Source organism: Python bivittatus, unplaced genomic scaffold (assembly GCF_059951505.1).
Source record: "Python bivittatus isolate LINGU-HERP-01145 unplaced genomic scaffold, Pbiv_v1 ctg000440_np1212, whole genome shotgun sequence".
In the NCBI taxonomy this organism is placed as follows: domain Eukaryota; kingdom Metazoa; phylum Chordata; class Lepidosauria; order Squamata; family Pythonidae; genus Python; species Python bivittatus.
In genome coordinates, this window is record NW_028277063.1 from 5,669,745 (window position 1) to 5,689,817 (window position 20,073).

Below are 20,073 nucleotides of genomic sequence, written 5' to 3' on the forward strand. Positions count from 1 at the left end.
GCACAATGCAGGTAGTCCTCGCTTAACGACCATTCATTCAGCGACCATTTGAAGTTACAGTGGCACTGAATGAGGAGACTTATGGCTGGTTCTTGAAGGTGTGCTTTATAATTCATGTTTACAACCCACAACGGCAGGGCTGATCATATACTCTGAACCAAAACCAAACAAACCACGCAAGAACTGTGTTATATAACTAGGCCAATATAAGACAACTTTTATTTCAATACCTGGTTCATTCCAGAGCCAACTAGATGCTCTCAGGAAGCCTCCACACAGAATCTGTAGGCAACAGCCCATTCTTGTGTTCAGCTACTGTACTGGCCTTCAGTAAAGACTATTAGCCACCAGAACAGTATTACCTGTAATGCTGTTTGAATATTAGCTGGCACCCACTGATGAACATTAGCTTGTCAGATTCCTTTTAAAAGCCATCTAAACTGTCTATATTTTCTGGAAATCATCTGAACCTGATTCTACGCCAGTTACTTTGTCCCAGCACTTTCAAGACTCGTAATAAAAGTATGACACATTATTCCTTCCAATTCCTTTCCTGCCCAACATTTTCCTCCTTTGGGGGTGTGATTTCAGCGTTCTAGGTCCCGCCCCTTCTACCCCCCAACTCCGCCCCTTCCTCCCCCTATGAAACTGACTCACTGCTGCTAATTTAATTCCTCTGCTTCATTCCAAGGATTCCAGAGGAAAACTGTCACCTTTCCAAAATACCACGCAGGCCTGTTGCTTCTTTGCGTACACTACCACATCTTAGATCTTTTTTCCAATCCTAATGAGTGGGCAGGAACTTCTTGGATGAGCCAAAATTAACCCTGCTAGTGGAGCGCTTCATTATTCTCTCTCACTCTTTTTTTTCTCCCCACAACTTTTTTTTTTAAATAAAGCAAAGTTCAGAGAAAGTTTCTCCTTTCCTTTTTCACTTTTCTCCTCTACTAGCACACACAGAACCAAGCTCTTGAGTGTCTTCTGAAAGTAAGTAAGACTCTTTTCCCTTCCAATTCGTCTTTCTTTTTAATCCGTGATTAATCAGTTTCTTGCTGGGAACAAGTCCTATTAGAAAAGATACTGATTAAAATATGGATTCTACTGTGGGCGGGAAAGCAATGATGTAATTAACTTTTTGTATTTACAGAGGAGGGGAGACCCTAGCCCTTGAATTTAAATGCCAGGGGGTGGTGGGCTGAGATTTTAAGGATGTAGGGATGTAGAACTGTTGTTTTTATTTCTCAATTTAGTGGATGTTTTAAAAACCAGCGTTTGTCCCATGATTATGAATATGTGTTTCCAAAAGATTGTTCACATACAGTATCCTGAATGCCTTACTTTCGTTCTTAAGGAGCAAACGGAGACCCCTGTTTACATGAAAAAAAAGATATGAGAAAGCTTGAAGGAAAGCTGGGGAGAGGGGTCAGTCATTTGTATAAATGGATTGTGTACCTGGGAGTTTTTCTTTGTCTGGTAAAGGGGGAGGGAGCTGATAATGTTTTGTCTTTAAGCCAAGCGTTCATTAGCCTGAGTGTGCAACAGTCGGGGGGGGGGTGTTGGCTGGGCAAATGGAAGCTGCTTTGATAGTGAGTTTCAATGGAGGGTGTGTAAGTATCCACTGCTGATTACATTTTACCGACTCTTGGGAAGCTGGGCTGTATTTCAGGAAGGGGTGTGTGTCCCCCGCTTCACAATCATAGCTGGCACCCAATAAAAGTAATAAGAGTAACAAGAATAGTATTTCTCATTTGGGAGTATGCATAATAAACACAGCGATAAACGTGAGTGGGATGGATCGTGGAGGATGACTTAAAAACAGTGGGCATGTCAGGATTCAGATCATCTTAACACATTGAAAACTCTTCGAACAGTAAATTGTAAGACCAAGTGTTTTAAAAATAATGAATGCAGTAAACAGTGAAGTCCCTGTGATCTGGATCCATACAGACTAAAGCAAAAGTAATTTCTTCTATTCTGTGGGAGTCGGAAGTTCAAGTTTGACATTCTGTTGTGTGTAATTTCCAGGGATTGTATTCTGTGCCAGAAGAAAGCAACCGGGGGGCGGTGGGCAGAATCAGCGTTGCTCTTTAATAGAATTCAGGGAATTATCAATAAGTAAGGGAATTAAGTTCAACTCCTAGTGGGTTTTGTGCAAGGTTCAGGAGGTATAGTCATGTACATGTTCTCTGCCTGCTCAATTTTACTTGCCATTCTAAGGAACAGCAATCTTTGCTAGGCACCATAGACGAAGCCCCATTTTATAGCTAGGAATACTGAGGCTCCAGTAAATGTGCAGATATAGGTCAATAGCCTTTCTGTTGCTGCTATGTTAAACCTCAGGAGTTGGAAAACATTGACAATATACGACAAGTCATCTTGGAGGTCTACCAGAAGATCCTGATCTTCCAGTTTTCTTTCTTTCTTTCTTTTTTGGTTGGTTCAGTTTCCCCCATGCTGTTCTGACAGATGCCTTCCTCAGCGTTAGGAAAAGACTTTAGAACGGCCTTTAGAGGTTACTGTTTTTTGATGACGGACCTTGAGTTGGTGGCAGGGACTTAAAAAAGAAAAACATTTCCCAAGGTTGATTTATTTCAGAATATGGGTAGCATCAGTAAGGTCACTGTGGTAGTCTCCAAAGTCTACTTCCTTTGCAGAGATGAACTAGAGTTGGGATTGAATTGTTATGGCTCACACGGAAGGTCGGTTCCTAATGTGAGTGTGTAGGGCTTTCTGCACTTGTAATGATTGCTTTCAAAGGAGGGGGGGGCCTAGATAACTCTGTGTGTGTGTGTGAGAGAGAGAGAAAGATTCGGATACAGCAGTTTCCATTTGCACAAGACCTTGATGTGACTTGTTCCAAAAACAAACATGACCTTTCACATGGGTGCTTATGTTACTCAAATTACAGGATAAGGCTGGGGCCCATTAATGCTCTGTGGAGGACACAAGCAGCCTGCTTTTCTTAACTTCCTGTGCAACTGCCAACCATTTCTTAATCTACCAAAAAAAATAATAAATCCATAAAATAAATCAAAATGCTGCCAGTGCCAGAGTTCTGCATTACAGGTACCTGGAGTGGCTCTCTCTCCCCCCCCCCGCCCCACATTTTCCCAGTCTTTGTTTCATATTGGTGTACAGACATGCTATAGCAAGAATATAGAATTAGGGTAGGAGCTGGTGTCATCTCAGAATGGCTGACTTATTTCTGTAGTAAAACCCTTCAGCTTTGTATTGTCATAGCAGTACACTGATTTTCTCTGGCAATTACTAGTTTAGGTGTGTATTATGATGGTACTTGTGAAGCCCGATTCAGCAATGATTTTGTTTCCCTGAGTTTTGATAATGCTGCTTTGAAAATGTTGATCCGTAAAGAAGCAAGTCTTTGCATCTTTCAGTTTTTCCTTTTTCTTTGCTGGGTTAAATGTTTGCGGGGCACTCTTTTTTTGAACTGGCTTTTTTTTTTGTGAAGGGCACACAATTACCTTTGATCTAGATCTTTCTATGGCTCACTGCCTCAGGACTAGGCCACTTTCTGAAAATCACTTATGTATGAAGTGGTTTCGAGATTGCAGGGGTAGAAACAGGAAATCCAATTGAGTGGGAAACACTCCCAGGAAGTGAAGACTAGAAGTGGAGTTTTGTTGGAGGGATGTTTGTCAAAATAACAGCTCTCCTCCCTAACTGGACCTTGGAAATTGATTCTCAAAAGCAGAGGAAAACTCCAGAGCAAAATCAAAACAAATCAGTTGTTTTAACTTCCACAAATCCATGTCCTCGGCCCAGCTTTGAGGAAGCTGGCGGGTGTGATTACGCTTACACCAGGGAAGTGACTTAGTACTTTGCAGCAATAATAATAATAATAATAATAATAATAATAATAATAATAAAAAAAAACTTATCCATCTGGAAGGCTGCAGCTGTTGGAGCCTTGTGGCTGAGGAAGCAAAGGAAACAGAGGCCCGAATGCTGTATGTAAGGAGGGGAGGAAAATCTGATCAGAGATGAAAGAGCCAACCCCCTTCCTGTCTTTAATGCAAGATGTAATCCATGCTGGAAGGTTTCTTTGTCTTGCTGCTGAACTGTGCTCCAGAGCTCATCTGAACTGGAGTAACCAGGCAGAGAACTGGGTTTCAGCTTGACAAGAAGCAGTAAAGGATGGGGAGGGGGGCAAAGGGGGGGCTCGCTCTTTCCTTCTTTCTTTGAGTGATCTGGTTTCTCTGGAGGAGGCTTAATTAGCACATGCTGGACTGGGAAGCGGAAAGTAGGGGGGAAACTTGATCTCCCCTTTACAAAACTGTATTTCAGATCTGCTCCATCTCCTGATACTTTCTGACTGCCAGCATCAAGGATTATCAAACAGCCACTGAAGGCTAGTTTCACCTTCCTTCCTTATGGTAAACTGGGATTCATCTGATAATGGTTTATTGAATAAACCACAACTGGTTGAGTGTGTATTTTGCTAAGCCATCAACGATGGTTCACAAGCCAGTGGCTTAATTCATTTCTAGGCGAAGCCAAACAGACTGCATTATGGCTTAGCCCAACGGATCAGCCCAAGCAATATCTGTAAATTGGAGGGCTTTTTCTAATCCACTTTTTTAAAAACACCTTTTTGGAGGCTTGCCTCTTTAGCACTTGTTTGTTTAACTGGTAAATGTAATTCTTCCTGCTTCCTTCTGACACCCCTTCCCTCCAGAATTGTTACTGATACTAAAGATGCTGTGCCTGAGTGCTATTATACTCCTCAGGACTTTCCACAGCATAATTTACAGTTCCGGTTCTCCTGCTGAATGTGTAAGAAACGCTTTTCTCCAGGAGCATCCACGGATCCACAGAGTATGGTCAAAAAAGTCAAGATGGCAGCCATGGTGTTGCAATCTAATCTCTGCCTGTTTTTTATGTGCATCAGGTGGACCTTTGTGCTGTGGTAACCACCATCTTGACTTTTTTGACCACATTCTGGACACCCTTCCTTGTCCCTCTTTCTTAGGATATAGGAAAAGTGTATTTAGTCTGCATGTGAATGTGGCTTTATATGATTTATGAGCCAAAATTTAGTTCTCGCTCTCCAAACTTCCAATCGAGTATGCCGGTAAAAAACAGTATGTGTATTATGGCAAAGTTTCTACAAAAAAAAAAGTATAATAATATATAAAAATGCATGTATTATTGGAGAACCATTTGCCAACATTGCTTATCTTAGACAAAGTTGGCCTGCAAAAATGGAAAATTGACAGAGAAAGCAAATGGCCTTCCAATCAATTAGTGTGTGAAGCTGACTTAATAGCATTAGACCACCTCTGTTGCTCAGCCATTAGAGCAGTGTTTCTCAACCTTGACATCTTGAAATTGTGTGGACTTCAACTCCCAGAATTCCCCAGCCCGCCTAGGGAATTCTGGGAGTTGAAGTCCACACATCTTCAAGCTGCCAAGGTTGAAAAACACTGCATTAGTGGTCTTGCTTCCTTCAGAACGTGGCTAATTGTAATTCCAGACTAGCCTAGTGCAAAAAATAGGCAGACTTCAGGCTTGTAAGATGGACTTTGTTTTTCATTTATGTTTCTTTGCTTTTCTGAGGCCAAGAATCTACTAACTACAGCTAATGGTTTGAGTAGTGCTCACATACTTGGAATAAGGGCCTGGGAGCCTCCAAGCCTATGTTTGGCATAAGAATAGATTTTCAGAGCCAGCACTGAACCGTTTCTCCTTTGACACTGAAGTCCACCCCTGGTTTTCCAGCAAACATTATTATAGTAAGCTTACAAATATCAGCTGTAACTTCTCTCTGTTAAAACAACTAGATGTCAGAAGCTTGTTATAATCTGAGAATAAATATCTAATAATAGAGGCCAGTCTAGCTTCTTGTTGTGGGCTAGGCTGAAAAGGGTTAGCCTTGCAAGCTAGTCTATCTTACAGGATTTTTATGAAATTATTCAGTTTGTTTTTTACATGTGCCACCTTGACAGTCTAACAGATATAGCAGGATACAATATGTAGGGCAGAATAGTTATAATATATAGTAATTATATTGGATCACACATGAGAATTTAAGTTGGCCGGGTAAATTCTTTAACTGCCTCTATAATTAACTCTACTTTCACCTCTATGGATTTAAAGGTATGTCTGAGGATCCTTTTTTGTTGATTATAAGAACCAGTGTTCTCTCTCTTCATTTATATCAGCTTTGCAAATATTCTGTCTTTCCAGAGCTGCCACACAAGATCATTTATCTCTGATGTTCTTGGCCTTGGGCCCTCAAATGAGGGTGGACTACAATTCCATTCTCCCCAGCCAGCTCCACATGTGTGACCAAAGCAATAGTCCAGTAAAATTTGGGGACCCAAGTTGAGTTGGAGAGCTGGTTTTCAGTTCTTCTTCATTCAGCACCTTCATTTTGACCATGCTGGCTGAGAGTGATAGGGACTGTAGTCCAACGTATTTAGAAAACATCAGATTGGAAACATTGGTTTAAGTGAAGCGCTTTCTCTTTTTCAGCTGTTGAACTGGCTTTGCCTCAACATTTCTTCTGCTTCTCTGCCCCTAGATATTTCTCCTGACATTATAGAGCCTGGCAGCCGGGCCAAGGAGGCCAGCCCCTCCAGAGAGATGGGGGATGCTGGGGAGAAAGGCCTGGATAATGATGCCGAAGGGGTATGGAGCCCTGACATCGAGCAGAGTTTCCAGGAGGCACTGGCCATCTACCCACCCTGCGGGAGGCGCAAAATCATTCTTTCAGACGAGGGAAAGATGTATGGTAGGTGAAGGTGTGGGCCTCTGCTTCCCTATCCTGAATTTGCATTCCTGCACTAGGTACAGGGTGGACTAGAAGGCCTTCAGGATCTCTTCCAACCCTATGATTCCCCACGGAAATGATCATGGCTACTACTGCATATGATAAAAAAAAAAAAACACGAGGAGCTGGGTTCAGGCTTAAAACAAAGACCACGGTTCTTCTCTCTCCGAAGACGAAAGGATAACTGCTGATCGTGTTGGGATGGTGTAGCGTTAATGGCATCTGTTCTCTCCCAGGGAAACCAAGAATGAGATACTGACACACGCAGCCACTATAGTCCTGAACGCAATGAAATTGCATGCAGTGAATGAATCTTCATGAGGCTCTCATAAAAACAAAGCATTAGAGAACCATTTTAGCCTTTTAGGGTTAGAATGGAAAACAAGAGATGGTCAGTTGTACATTATAGGGTGAGCCCGTGGTAGCTCTGCCTGCGGTGCGACTCTTGAGACAGCAACGGGATTTCCAACTGGGTAACGCCAAGCACCTGTTCGAGGAGGTGTTGCGTGAAAACGCAGGCACCCTTTCCTCTTACGGGGCCACTGCCTCACTGTCCTACATTTGGGCAAGACAGCCGTTTCCCTGGGTTATTGTGTGAAGATAAAAGTGACCCAGGCAAACAATCCATTTTAAAGAAAGGGTGAGATTTATATCACTAGATGATGGATCACCAGAAAAGGGTTCAAATTATCCTCCAGATGCCTCTGGACTAGCTCTGGGTGTTGGAAGCGGGGGGGGGGGTCGATGGTTTGCAATGGTTCTCTCCCTTCTTCTGTGGTCTGTTTTAGTTGGTGTTTGTGTGCAAGCCCTAGGGCCCTGCAATGTGGGGTTCCTCACGGTTTGGGTCTCCTGCCCCTGCTGTATAACATCTATATGAGACTGTTGGGGGAACTCATCTGGCAGCACAGGGTATGATATTATCAGTATGCTGATGATATCCAGTTATACATCTTCACCCTCAGCCAGCCAGTCACTGCTATCCCAATGTAAGGGCCTGGATGGGGAAGAATCGACTCTGATTCAACCTTAGCAAGACGGCTCCAGGTTTTTGGTCCCCCTGATTCTGGTAAGGTGTCATCTCAGTCTCTGGCCAGAATAGCACTCCCCCAGGCATAGCTGATGTGCACTTTGGGGGTTCTCCTGGACTCATGGCTCCTGCTCAAGGAGCAGGTGGTAGCTGTGAGCAGAGAGGACTTTGTATCTGATGTATTAATTGTGCCTGTTCCTGGACTGGGAGGCCTTGGTCACGGTCATTCACACCCTGGTCACTTCCCATTTGGATTATTGCAACACACTATACATGGGGCTGCCCTTGAAGACATCCAGAAATTACAACTGATCCAGAATGCAGCTGTGCATGCAATTCTAGGCATGCCATGGTTCACCCATATTGCACCACTACTGTGTGAGTGCATTGGCTTCCCTTTATTTTTGGGTACAGTTCAGGGTGCTGGGTATCATCCTGTGCATGGCACAGGACCGGGTTATTTGTGGGACTGCCTCTTCCAGAGGGTATCTGCCAATTCCACCAAGTCTGACAGGGTGGGCACCCTCCAGGTTCTTTCCCTTAAATGCTGTCATCTCACAGGACTGAGGATGCACACCTTCTCCATGGTAGCCCCTGTCCTGTGGAACACCCTTCCCCCTGAGATCCGGCAGACCCGTACCCCACTAGCCTTCCAGAAGGTCTTGAAGAGCTGGCTCTTCTCACAAGCACTGGGGTAGAATGAGGCTGGAGCCCAGTGCAATTGAATGTGGGCATGTGGAAATGTGTTGCCTTTGGGGTGCTGGGAGTTTTTGTTGTGGTTTTTATGTTTCTATTGTTCTGTGAGCCACCCAGGGTTATGGTACATAACCTGGGTAGCTATATAAATCTTTTAAATAAATGAATAAAATATCTGGGAACCTGCTAATCCAAATGATCCAGAATTTGGGACCCCTGAAATGCAAGCTTTCCCTCTGCTAATGTAGCCACTTAGTTTACCAACAGTGGTGTGGCCAGACCAAATGGCCTGCAGAAGTGTCCCTGTCACACACGGAGCTTAGATTGGGCAGGTAATATTTCTGATTTACCAACCGTTTTCTCATTTTCTCTTTTCCCATTTCTTCTCTGTCTTGCAGGTCGTAATGAGCTCATTGCCCGTTACATCAAGTTAAGGACTGGGAAGACGCGGACAAGGAAACAGGTAAGCAAGAAGGTTTTGACAGGGAGTTGTAAACCATAGGACAGAAATTTGAGAGAGCTTGAATGACATCTGACCCCTACTCCTTCAAACTATTTCTTTTTTATTATTATTATTCCTCCTTTATTATTTTTATAAATAACTCAAGGTGGTGAACTCCTAATACTCCTTCCTCCTCCTATTTTCCCCACAACAACAACCCTGTAAGGCGAGTTGGGCTGAGAGAGAGTGACTGGCCCAAAGTCACCCATCCGGTTTTCATGCCTAAGGCGGGACTAGAACTTACAGTCTCCTGGTTTCTAGCCTGGGGCCTTCACCACTAGACCAAACTGGCTCTCGATTGATTGATTGATTGATTGATTTTCTCAATTTTGTCTCTCTCTAAACCCTTTCTCAGGTCTCCAGTCACATCCAGGTGTTGGCACGCCGAAAAACACGAGAGATTCAAGCTAAGCTCAAAGTGAGATCCTTCCCTATCACCTCTGATTAATTCATGCTAAGCTCATATACCTATCCTGCTGAAAGATGAGAATGAGTCACAATGAATTGAGTGCACAATGTATTCTTAATACTTTCTCGGCACTGTATCTGATAAAGTATCTAAACTCGGAATTCAGGAAAATATTGTATTTTGTTAATCTTCCGTACCCATTCATTCCAGCTGAGGTTGAAAGGGTCCCAGCAGAGGAGGAAAGTGAAGATGCTTTGAGGTGTATGAGTCTGACTGCATTCCTGTAAATGGAGGACATTCCTGACCAGGATAGGATGAAATGTTAGAAATTGGAGTTATAATTCTTAGGTAGCAGGGAATGGAATTTAAGGCATGATAATTAGGCATGATAATTAGGAGAAAGAATTAATTGCAAATCTGGAATCCTAGATTTCTTGAGATGATGGGATCTCTTTTGACTTTATTTAGGTTTTTCTGAGGTGATGTGAGCTTTTTTTTGAGTGCCTAGGCTGGAAATATGCCAGACACAATTCTGGACTGTTTGTTTTTTAGGAAAGAATGATGGGGTTGGGGGCAGTGATTTTAAACCTACCCAAAAAGGCATGGAGGATACCTGAAGCTAAGCAGGTCTCGGTTTGGTCAGTGCATAGATGGGAATCCAACTGTGAACTCCATGTGCAGCGCCCTGCATTCCATAATGGAAGAGAAGTCAGATACCGATAGGCATGTTAGTGCAACACAATGAAATAGGTACCTTAGATAATGAGAGTACATGAGTGGTGCCATTTTTTAACTCTCCATGCTCCACATTATACCCAAGATGACAGACCAGCAGGTGTGAGCTCAAAACGGCTGTCATCTTGGATGCCTTTAACTCTGTAATCAACAGGGCACTGTAACCAACAACAAATCTAAGGTACAGTGCCTGGTTTCAAGCACTGCATAGTAGACTTCTGGGTCTACTCAGAAACAAGCGTCTATTTAGCTTTCACCCAGTCAGATGAAAGAGGAGGATGAGGCTGGTGGTGAGTAGAGGAGCGCCAGGAGCAGGAAGCATGAAAGAGTCATTGGTAGTAGTGTATGAATGAATGACGCAAACTTCTGGATATCCCAGAATGACGATCCTCATAGGAAGCCCACGGCGATTTCAGTGCATGCAAGGTTTCCTTGGTAGCGTAATCCATGTGGAAAGGGCAACATGAGAAGATGTTTATAAAGCAAGAGACATGATCTGAAAAACAGAATGTGTCTCTCTTTCTGGTGTGGGTCTTCTGGGCTATGTGGCCGTGTTCTGGAAGTTTTGTTTCCTAACGTTTCGCCAGCATCTGTGACCGGCATCTTCAGAGTGCAGGAGCACAGACAGGAGCAGTTCTCTCTGTGCCCAGGATGATGTGACCCTTTTGTGGGTATTTATGGAGATCTGAAGGGGGGATGGGGGGTGTGGGGGATGGGGGGGTTAGGGGGGTTGGGTTAATAAGTGGCTGCTTGTTTTGGTGTCAGAGTATGTGTGTATCTTCCTGGGGATTAGGCAGGGTTTTTTCTTCTATTGAGTTGTTAACGAGTGGCTGCTGAGGGTGATTAGCATGTTCATTGTGTGAACTGTTCACACATCCTGGTGGTTGAGCTGCCGGTCACAGATGCTGGCGAAACATTAGGAAACAAAACTTCCAGAACATGGCCACACAGCCTGGAAGACCCACACCAGCCATCGTATTCTGGCCGTGAAAGCCTTCGACAATACATTGTCTCTCTTTCCTCCCTCACTCTACCGCCCAGGATCAAGTGGCAAAGGATAAAGCCCTTCAGAGTATGGCCGCCATGTCTTCTGCTCAGCTTGTTTCTGCCACCGTCCTCCAGGAGAAACTAGGCCTGTCGGAACCCCACTACCCACCTAGCGCCACCACCGTAAGCATATATGGGGGAAGGGCTGTGAGCTGGGGTTTCTCTGGAGCTCTCTTTTGGGGAACTCTTATGCTGCAGATTTGAGACTGGAGTTTGTGGCAATTTAACACCTGGTTTCCCCTGAAGAATCTGGGAAATTGTAGTTCGGAAAGCTTCTAGGAATTTGCTCCGTGCCCTTTCCGAGAGCACAGTGGGAAGTTGCTATTGCACCTGCTTAAGCAGGGCGTTTGTCTGGTGAAAGAACTATCTGTTGATTAGTTATATGACTCTCCAGCTGATTGAATTAGCATCAAGTTGAGCAGGATATTTTTGAAGCAAATAGCACAAGTTCTTTGTTTTTTGATGATTCATGCCTATATCATAGTAGACATTCTCTTCTATTACTGTAAGAGAATGCTTCTGCTAACTTGGTGTTTGCAATCTATAAAATTTAGATGTATTTCCTTCTTTAAAAAAAACTTGCTGTTACATTTAACTGTGGGCACTATTTTGGCCAATTAAAGAATATTTACACATTTACAAAAAAAGCTTGGTTAGGTATATAGTATAGAAACAACATGAATATTTTAAATGTTCTTTCTGGTTTCAGCAATCCACAGACTTTTTCCATTTCTGGGCAGGGGATGTAAATCAGGCCCAAACTACTCCAGAGTAAGTTTTGGATTGGTCTTTTTGCAACGTTCAGCTATATCTCTGGAGCATTTCCTGCTGAATTGCTACATGTAAATTATGTCCTTTATCCCCCCTTTCTTCAGCATTAAGCCCATCCTCCAGGCACCATATCCCATCGCACCAATTGCAGCATCACCTGCTGCCCCAGGTAAGCATCATTCCTATTTCATCACCCATTTATTACCTTACAGGTAGACCTTGTTGAACAACCACTTGTTCAGCGATCATTTGAAGTTACAATGGCACTGAACAAGGGAGACTTACAATGGGTCCTCATAGTTGCGGCTGTCGCAGTGTCCCCGCAGTCACATGATTGCGATTCAGGCGCTTGGCAACTGGCTCGCAATTATGACATCACAGCATCCCGTGATCATGTGATTGCCATTTGTGACCTTCCCTGCCTGCTTTTCACAAGCAAAGTCAATGGGGAAGCCAGCAGGAGGTTGCAAATGGCGATCATGTGATCCCAGGATGCTGTGACTGCGCACGATTCGCCTAACAATGGCAACTGGGACTGCCACAACTGCTGTCATAAGTCAATGCCGTCATGTGACGTCACACTTTACAACTGCATTGCTTAGCGATAGAGTTGCCGGTCCTATTTACCATCATTAAGCAAGGACTACCTGTACGACTAAACATGGAGATGTGTTACATTAACCCCAAGTCTTTTTCTCTTGGCTTGTCAGGTTATCACACACCCCCAGGGAGAGTCTCCTGTCTCCCCACCACTACCCCTTGGCCAGGAAGCCATATCAGTACTGAAACACTTCGACTGGTGGAGTTTACTGCTTTTGTGGAGCGGCAGAGTGAACGAGATGCGGTAAAATAAAACAAGATGCACGTGTGCCCCTTCAGTGCTCCCTCGCTGTTCCCATCTGCTAGAACAAACTTGGCTTGAAAGTTTGAGGAAGGGTAAAACTGAATGGGATAAGAATCAAACTAGAGAAATGATGCTGAATTCTGCTTGGTGGTGAAACTAGATAGCCTATTTGGGACAGTCACTTTCTCCCTACCTAATGCTCCAGAGTTATTAAGAGCATAACATGGAATACTGTTGTTTATTTAATCCAGGAAAGACTGGATAAACAAGATAGAGTCCTTGGAGGAAAGATAGGTTACCGTGATAAACTGGAGTGGATTAGGAATAAAGGTAAAGCGACCAGATGCAGCAAGGATAGAATTTAAGCTTGAAGGTGCTAGTAGGTCCATTACTACCTGGAAGTCCAACTTGGAAAATTGTGTGGTGTAACACCTAATAGTCTGAATGTTGGCAGGAAGTCTGGAATGAAAAAGTTAGCTTAGCTCTAAATAATAGTAGGCATATGGATTTACATGTCTTGCTAAGCATCATTTGCTTAACCATGATTTATCAAATAAATCATAATTAGTTGGTTTCGCTCAACACACTAAGGCAGTGTTTCTCTATCTTGGCAACTTGAAGATGTGTGAACTTCAACTCCCAGAAATCCCCAGCTAGCATGCTGGCTGAGGAATTCTGGAAGTTGAAGTCCACACATCTTCAAGCTGTCAAGGTTGAGAAACACTGCAGTAAGATGGAAAACATGGGACGCAAATCCAAAACAAGAATGGCTGTATTCACACGAATCCAAACCCAATGTGCAGATGCAGCTTTCCAGTTAACTTCTGTCTCTCAGCCCCCTTCTCCACATATGAAAACTATGCTGATTTAGCAAGATTATTGGGAAGGTTAAACTACCTGAAAAAATGTCACCCGTCTCATGCCCATTTAATTGCGCTGGAAGTACAATCCAGGATGTCTAAAGGGTGCCAAATTGGAAAGGTCATGCATATTAATGTCAGTATGTCAGGGAGATGCCAGTGTTTGCAAGTCTTGAAATTGCTGAGTGACGGGGTGCAACAGTGTATAGTCTGCCATTCATCAGGATAATCCTAACCCTACAACAGTCAGAGGCTCTGCCATCACTGGTTAACGGGATCCTTGTCCTCCAGTGCATCTTTGCATTGAGAGGGACACACTTTTCATTTATACCTGTGCCAAGGAAAGCCGGAAGCTACCTTTCTTTTTCTATGCCTTTTCTTTACTGATCTTTCTTTTCTTTCTCTCTCTCTCTCTCCCTCTCTCTTTTTGACCTTCTTGTAATAACCTTTTGGAAATGTAATAAAATTTCTTTAAAAAAAGAGAGAGGGAGGGAGGGACATGCTTTCTGGTAAGCTTCTCCTACTTCTCAGCAAGTTCCTGAGAGCTCCAGAAAGTAGTTTGTGAGATAATGCAGGCTGTGTTTCTCTTCCCGTAGCAACAGTTCTGACTCCCCTTTCCCTTCTCCATAGTGTAAGCAGCAGCATCGTTTTGTTCACATTGACCCGACACCCACGTCTGAGCCGCCCCTGGAGATGGTGGACGTACGCCAGATCTATGACAAATTTCCTGAGAGAGGAGGTGGACTGCGAGATCTGTATGATCAAGGGCCTCCTCATGCTTTCTTCTTGGTTAAATTCTGGGTGAGAACTCTTTTGCTCATTGAATCCCCAAATAATCAGGAATGCAGGCCAGTCCCCTGTGAAACAGACTGATGATCAATGCTCGCATGAAACAGTGTGTTTTGTGGGTATTAGACTCCAGATTGCTGGGGTCAATAGATAGATTTGGAGCAGAGGCAGGCAACCAACCTGATGTATTCCAGATGCTTGGGACTTTGAATCCTATCTGCTCTAATTAGCATGGCTAGTGGCAAAGATTTGTGGGAGTTGTAGTGTCAAACATTTGCAGGGTTGCCTACCCATGTCTCAGAGGTTCAGAGCTGATAGTTAGGAGGTTATATCTGAAAACAGTCATGCCACATCTCCTAGAATGGCTTGCTGCAGCACACATTTGCTTGTTGGTTAGCAGCAGCAACCAAGTCATTCTGAAGGCTGAGTTTAAAACTAAGCCAGTGAATTAAACAGCACGTTGTTGATTGGTGTTTGATCAACCATGAAAATGCCTTTTCAATTGTGAAGAGTGGCAATCCTTGAGTTTTACTTTCTCACAGCTGGTAAATTAGAAACAGGGAGGCTTTGTCAATAAAACTGTTGCTGAGATATTTGGATTCTGACCCTGGGTAATTAAAAGACACCTTAGACAGCTTTACATCAACAGCAAATGTTAAAACTGTTGGACACAATTGAACTTTACATTGCTGCCCAGCCAGATACTCCCCCTTGCACAATACAGTGCTCCAATTCACCTCTTCATGTTCAAAATAACATCACTTCTTTTAAAACAGATGAATCCAGTATAAGGGGTTTATCCCCTGTGCTAAGCCCAAATCAAAGTTCATTATTATTTATACTTTTATTTATGCTTTATTTTGACCCTTATTGGGGTATATGCTGTCCAGAATTCTATCTATTCTAAGAAAATTGCAAACACGGCCATTAAGGTGAGCACTATCCTTTTCCCTGCTGTTTGCTCCCAGCTCCTGGAATAAACAGATACGTTGCTTTAATAACTGGGGATGTCGCTTCACTACTCAATAATCTTTGTCCTACCCTTGTATCAGGTATTAAAAACAGTTCTGATTCTATTTTCCAATCTCTTGCTCCAGGCTGACCTAAGCTTTTCCCTCCTTGAAGAAGAACCTGGAGGCACAGGAGGGGCCTTCTATGGGGTGAGCAGCCGATACGAGGGCCCACGGGCTCTGACTCTCAGTTGCACCTCCAAAGTCTGCTCGTTTGGCAAACAGGTGGTGGAAAAACTGGAGGTGGGTGTGGTGGGGGGAGGGAGCTGTGAGACTGAGGGGCAGAGATGAGGGTGGCCATGCTGTGTTGAGCTGGGTGGGGTGAGGGGAGCAGAGTGTTATAGATTTACAGCTAAGAAACCCAGACGTAGTATCTCAAGATTGTTGCATGCAGCCGCTTAGAAAGCTGCCTCATACCAAGTCAGACTATTTGCCTTGTTATCACAGTATTGTCTGACCCTGGCCTTGCTGTGGCAACACTCAGTTCTCCAGCAGAAAAGATTGGAGAAGATAGGCAGTATAGACACACTTGTCCTGCTCTTCCCTATTCCAAGGGAAAATTAAAGTCAGAAGAAAGAGGCAGAGTCTGTAGCACTTTATATGTTTTTGGAATGTGACTTCCAAAGTTGGTCAAAGAACTGTAGTCTGGAGAGGCCACAAAGTGGATTATCTAAGAAGATAAAGGATAAATGAAGGAAATAATCAATAGAAGGAGAAAGGTAGCTAAGAACTCCTCTGGGGATCTCCTTATTCTTATCCTAATTCCTTCCAGGTTCCTCTGTCCTTCTCCAGGAGAATCATCAGGATTCTTAACACAGAGACCCAAGCTATGGCTACTTTTCACACTGTGAATGCAATGTGCAGCTAGGTTCTTGGTCTAGACTGGTCTTTCTGAACCTTGTACTGTTTACTTGTACTGGACATGAACTCCCATAATCCCCCAGCCAGCAAGACCATAGTTCATTCTGGCTCCCGGTGTTAGGAACTGAGTTCCATCACATTTAGAGGTGTCATAGTTAACCAGGGCCTGGTATTGAATATGACCTCTACGTAAGAATAATATCTCTTTTTCATCATAAGCAACAAAACCCCAGGAATTGATTCATTTTGGGCTTGGGCAGGGAAGGCTTTCAGAACAAAGCCATTGCTAAAAAAACTGAGCTCAAAGAGCACTAACTATTAAGAGTTTTAGACTATTTATACATGCAGGGATTCTTGGACTCCAGGGATATAACACAGATAACAAGATTGGGATTGTCCCTTGTGTTACAGATTATTTTTCAGCAGCAAACTACCGTAGCAGAGAGCTGGGTGGGCTAGAATCTCTCCCCTTGATGTTCTAGGTTTTTTTTATCTGCATAGATTAGAGGGCGTTTTTCTTTTCCCCATGAGACCCTCCAGGAGCTGCTTCTCCCATCTGCAGCCTAAAGCAGCTGTTTTGCATTGCATTGTAGGCCAGGTCACAGCCTTGTGCTTCAGGAAAGAGTGGAGTTAAGATAACAGGAAATCAGATGTTTAGTTTCATTCGCCTGTAGAAGCAAAAGGTTTGGGCTTCATACAGTTAGGCTTGGGGAAGTAAAGCTACAGTGACTTAAGACAGTGATGGAAAGATCTGGGTGTTAGCAAGACCTGAAGAAGATAGGCAAAACAGCTGTTATTTGGATTTCAAAAAAAAAAGTCTGTATTATCAACGGGACTTGCCTTCATTTAAGTGTTTTTTGTTCAGAATAATGAACCTCACTTTACTTTTATAAAATATCCCGGTTTTGGAAAGGTAATTGGCTGCTGGCAGTAGGCATATGTGGGTGTAGGTTTAGGGCTTCTCTCTCATCTGTCCTACTTCCCCATTGTCTGTCCCATTTCATCCCCTTGATTCCCCAGACAGCAGAGCCTCCCCACTGGGAAGACGGGCGCTTTGTTTTCCGTATGCAACGCTCACCACTCTGCGAGTACCTCATTAATTTTATTCGCAAACTACGAACGCTGCCAGAAAAACCAATGATGGACAGTGTCCTTGAAAATTTCACCATCCTGCAGGTATTTGGGAATGGAATGATGGGGAGGGTAAGAAAAACATTTAAGTCAAAGCTGCACTTCCACAGGGAAGCAACAGGAAGACAGAAAATTTTGCCGAAACCTGTTTTACTTCCGCTTCTAGTTCTTGGTGGGCTTAGAGTAACGATTTTTACAAAATTACTATGGCCTCTGTGAGAGCCTGTTTAAGCTAGATAGATTTTGTTTTCCATAAAACAAAAGTTAGCAGTGGTTTCTTCTCTGGGAGTGCCAGACAAGATTAACCTGTTCTAGACGTTCTTCCCCTATTAGTCTTTATGGAGTACCGAAAGGAAATTATCTGATCCCACATCCCAAAATGAGTAACGTGCAATTAAGCCTATGTCTGGGACATTTAATCAATTAAATAATGAGAACAGTCATTAAACATTTTGTTGTTTTAAAAGTGGACCTGATTTACGTGAGCAGATGAAAAGATATTTTAACATAAGCATGTGTAAGAACCGCAAATTATCAGTTCCCTTTAATGCCAGAGAGGCATCCTGGGTTGAGAAGGTAATGCCCTTTTTTGAGATTGTGCGGCCTGTTGTGATTCACACACACATCACTGAAAACATCAGTCCCAACCTTTTCTTTATGTGGTTCTCTTCATCATCACTGAAAGTGTTTCTGAGAACTGTCACATACGCCAAGAGTCTGCAACGTGGCGCGCCTGGAGGGTTGCTAATTTAAATTAATAATTATTCTTTTAAAAATTAAAACCACAAGATCACCCATATATAAGATGAACTTTCCCACCCCCAATCTTGTGAGATGTTAAAATTTCCATTTTAAATACTTTATTTTTATGTTGGTGACTGCACCAGGAACCACCTGAAAGTATCTAGCAGACAGTTAGTGGTCCTAGGAACTACTGATCCCAAAGTATGTCCTCTGGAATTGTATTTTCATACTTAGGCATTATACACTTAGATTTAATTGGTTAATAGCTCTCCTTAAAATAGTGGAATACTACAATGCACCAGTCAATCAGGAATCAGGAAAGATAAGGGGAATGCCCATAGCAGCCCCACAATCAAGTAGGGTTTCAATGGCCACTCCCTACTGTAATGAAAAGCTGATTGAGAAGACAGCAGAGGCCTTGACATTACTTTTTATGTTGTGTCAATTTCCCTGGGAAGGGGGTTAGGTGGTTTGTTGGTTTGCTTCATGAGCCCACCAGGGAACACTGCCATTAAAAACTGTTATTCTCATTTCAAAACAGGTTTTGCGGGATCAAGAAACTCAGGAGTTACTACTGTGTGTGGCCTTTGTGTTTGAAGTGTCTGCCAGCGAGCGGGGAGCACAGCATCACATCTACCGGCTGGGCCGGGACTGAGAAATAGTTTTCACCATACTCAACAAAAAACACCAACCAACCAGCCCATCTTCCCCTTATCTCAATCCTACTGGCTGGCAGAACTGCCAGAAAAACTGCTGAGCCCTTTCATACCAACTTTTGAGTTTACTAACTGATACTATTCTGTTTTATGACCACAAAACCAGGCTTTAGACCTAAACCCTTAACAGGCACCATTCTTCAGCAGACCATCTTGCAGCTGTGGCAGCATGATCATAACCGTGGGCCCTTTGAACAGGTGTACTTATGGAAGAATGCTCTTTTGGTGAATTCATCTCCAGAAAGCCGAGGACAAGAGTTAATCTCTGCTCCACGTTATCATTACAACACTCCTCTAAGAATATCCTCCCATGTGATTGCTTCTCTGGGATTTAGCGCTCCGTTGTAAGAAGAAAGGGTATTTCTTAGCACTCTTGTTTTGTAAGACAGTCAGATGTTGACGAACGTCATAACTTAATTCTCACGAACAGCTAAAGAATAAACCCATTTCTGCACTGAGCTGTACTATGTCAGACTCTAGGCAAAGGTTTCTATCAGGAATACATAACTTGATGCTCTCAATCCACATGTTACCCCCCCCGCCCAGATCCTTCTAAGAGTCCACCAAACTGTAGGGTTTAATGTGACATTAAGTTAAAGACTGTTATATACATGGGCAGTAATGATATTAAGGTTTAATACAACTTTAATACACATTGAAATTCTTGTCCTGCCTTGGATTGATCTCCCTTTTAGAGTGCAGCCTGCAACAAGCCCTTCAAAAGCCTTTTACTAAATCAAATTCTCCTTTACTGCCTAGGAGTTTAAGACCCATGTTGGTACTGTTTCAAAAGTAGAGAAGCAATTCACACTGTAGAAAAGTATTGCCTTGCAAGAGAGTCAGGCTTCATCTACGCATCGAGTATGAATTCATGTAGTAAGCTACATATCTTTGAAGTGCAGGTGGGAGGCATTTTAATATTACTCATATGAATAATTAAAGATTTGCAAGAGCATTAACTTGAAACAGAAAAATGATCTTCTAGTCCTCTTTCTTCTGCACCACTTTTCTGCTTCCAAGGAGTTTTATATCTAAAGGAGCTTTTAAAAAAATACAGTTGCCCAAATTTTGGGGAATGAATGGAATTGTTTTCAGCTCTGGAAACAAGATTATCATCTTGTTCTACTCCATGCGTAGT

At 43.2% G+C, this 20,073-nt stretch overlaps 1 protein-coding gene across 4 annotated transcripts; it reads left to right on the plus strand.

Annotated features, from left to right (window-relative positions):
- The first annotated feature begins 654 nt into the window (after positions 1-654).
- Positions 655-19,586, plus strand: TEAD2 (TEA domain transcription factor 2). 4 transcript variants are annotated; one of them, XM_025171296.2, is made up of 12 exons: positions 655-991; positions 6,545-6,754; positions 8,915-8,979; positions 9,374-9,436; positions 11,204-11,332; positions 11,919-11,980; positions 12,085-12,149; positions 12,691-12,824; positions 14,315-14,485; positions 15,571-15,726; positions 17,365-17,520; positions 18,761-19,586. In XM_025171296.2, the coding sequence occupies exons 2-12, from the start codon at positions 6,607-6,609 to the stop codon at positions 18,872-18,874; spliced, it is 1,263 nt and encodes a 420-aa protein (XP_025027064.1). In that variant the 5' UTR covers positions 655-991; positions 6,545-6,606; the 3' UTR covers positions 18,875-19,586. The 4 variants fall into 4 exon arrangements, with proteins under 4 accessions (XP_025027064.1, XP_007435458.1, XP_007435459.1 ...); XM_007435396.4 differs by having other exon boundaries at positions 655-987; XM_007435397.4 differs by having other exon boundaries at positions 656-987; positions 15,571-15,633.
- Positions 19,587-20,073: the final 487 nt, after the last annotated feature.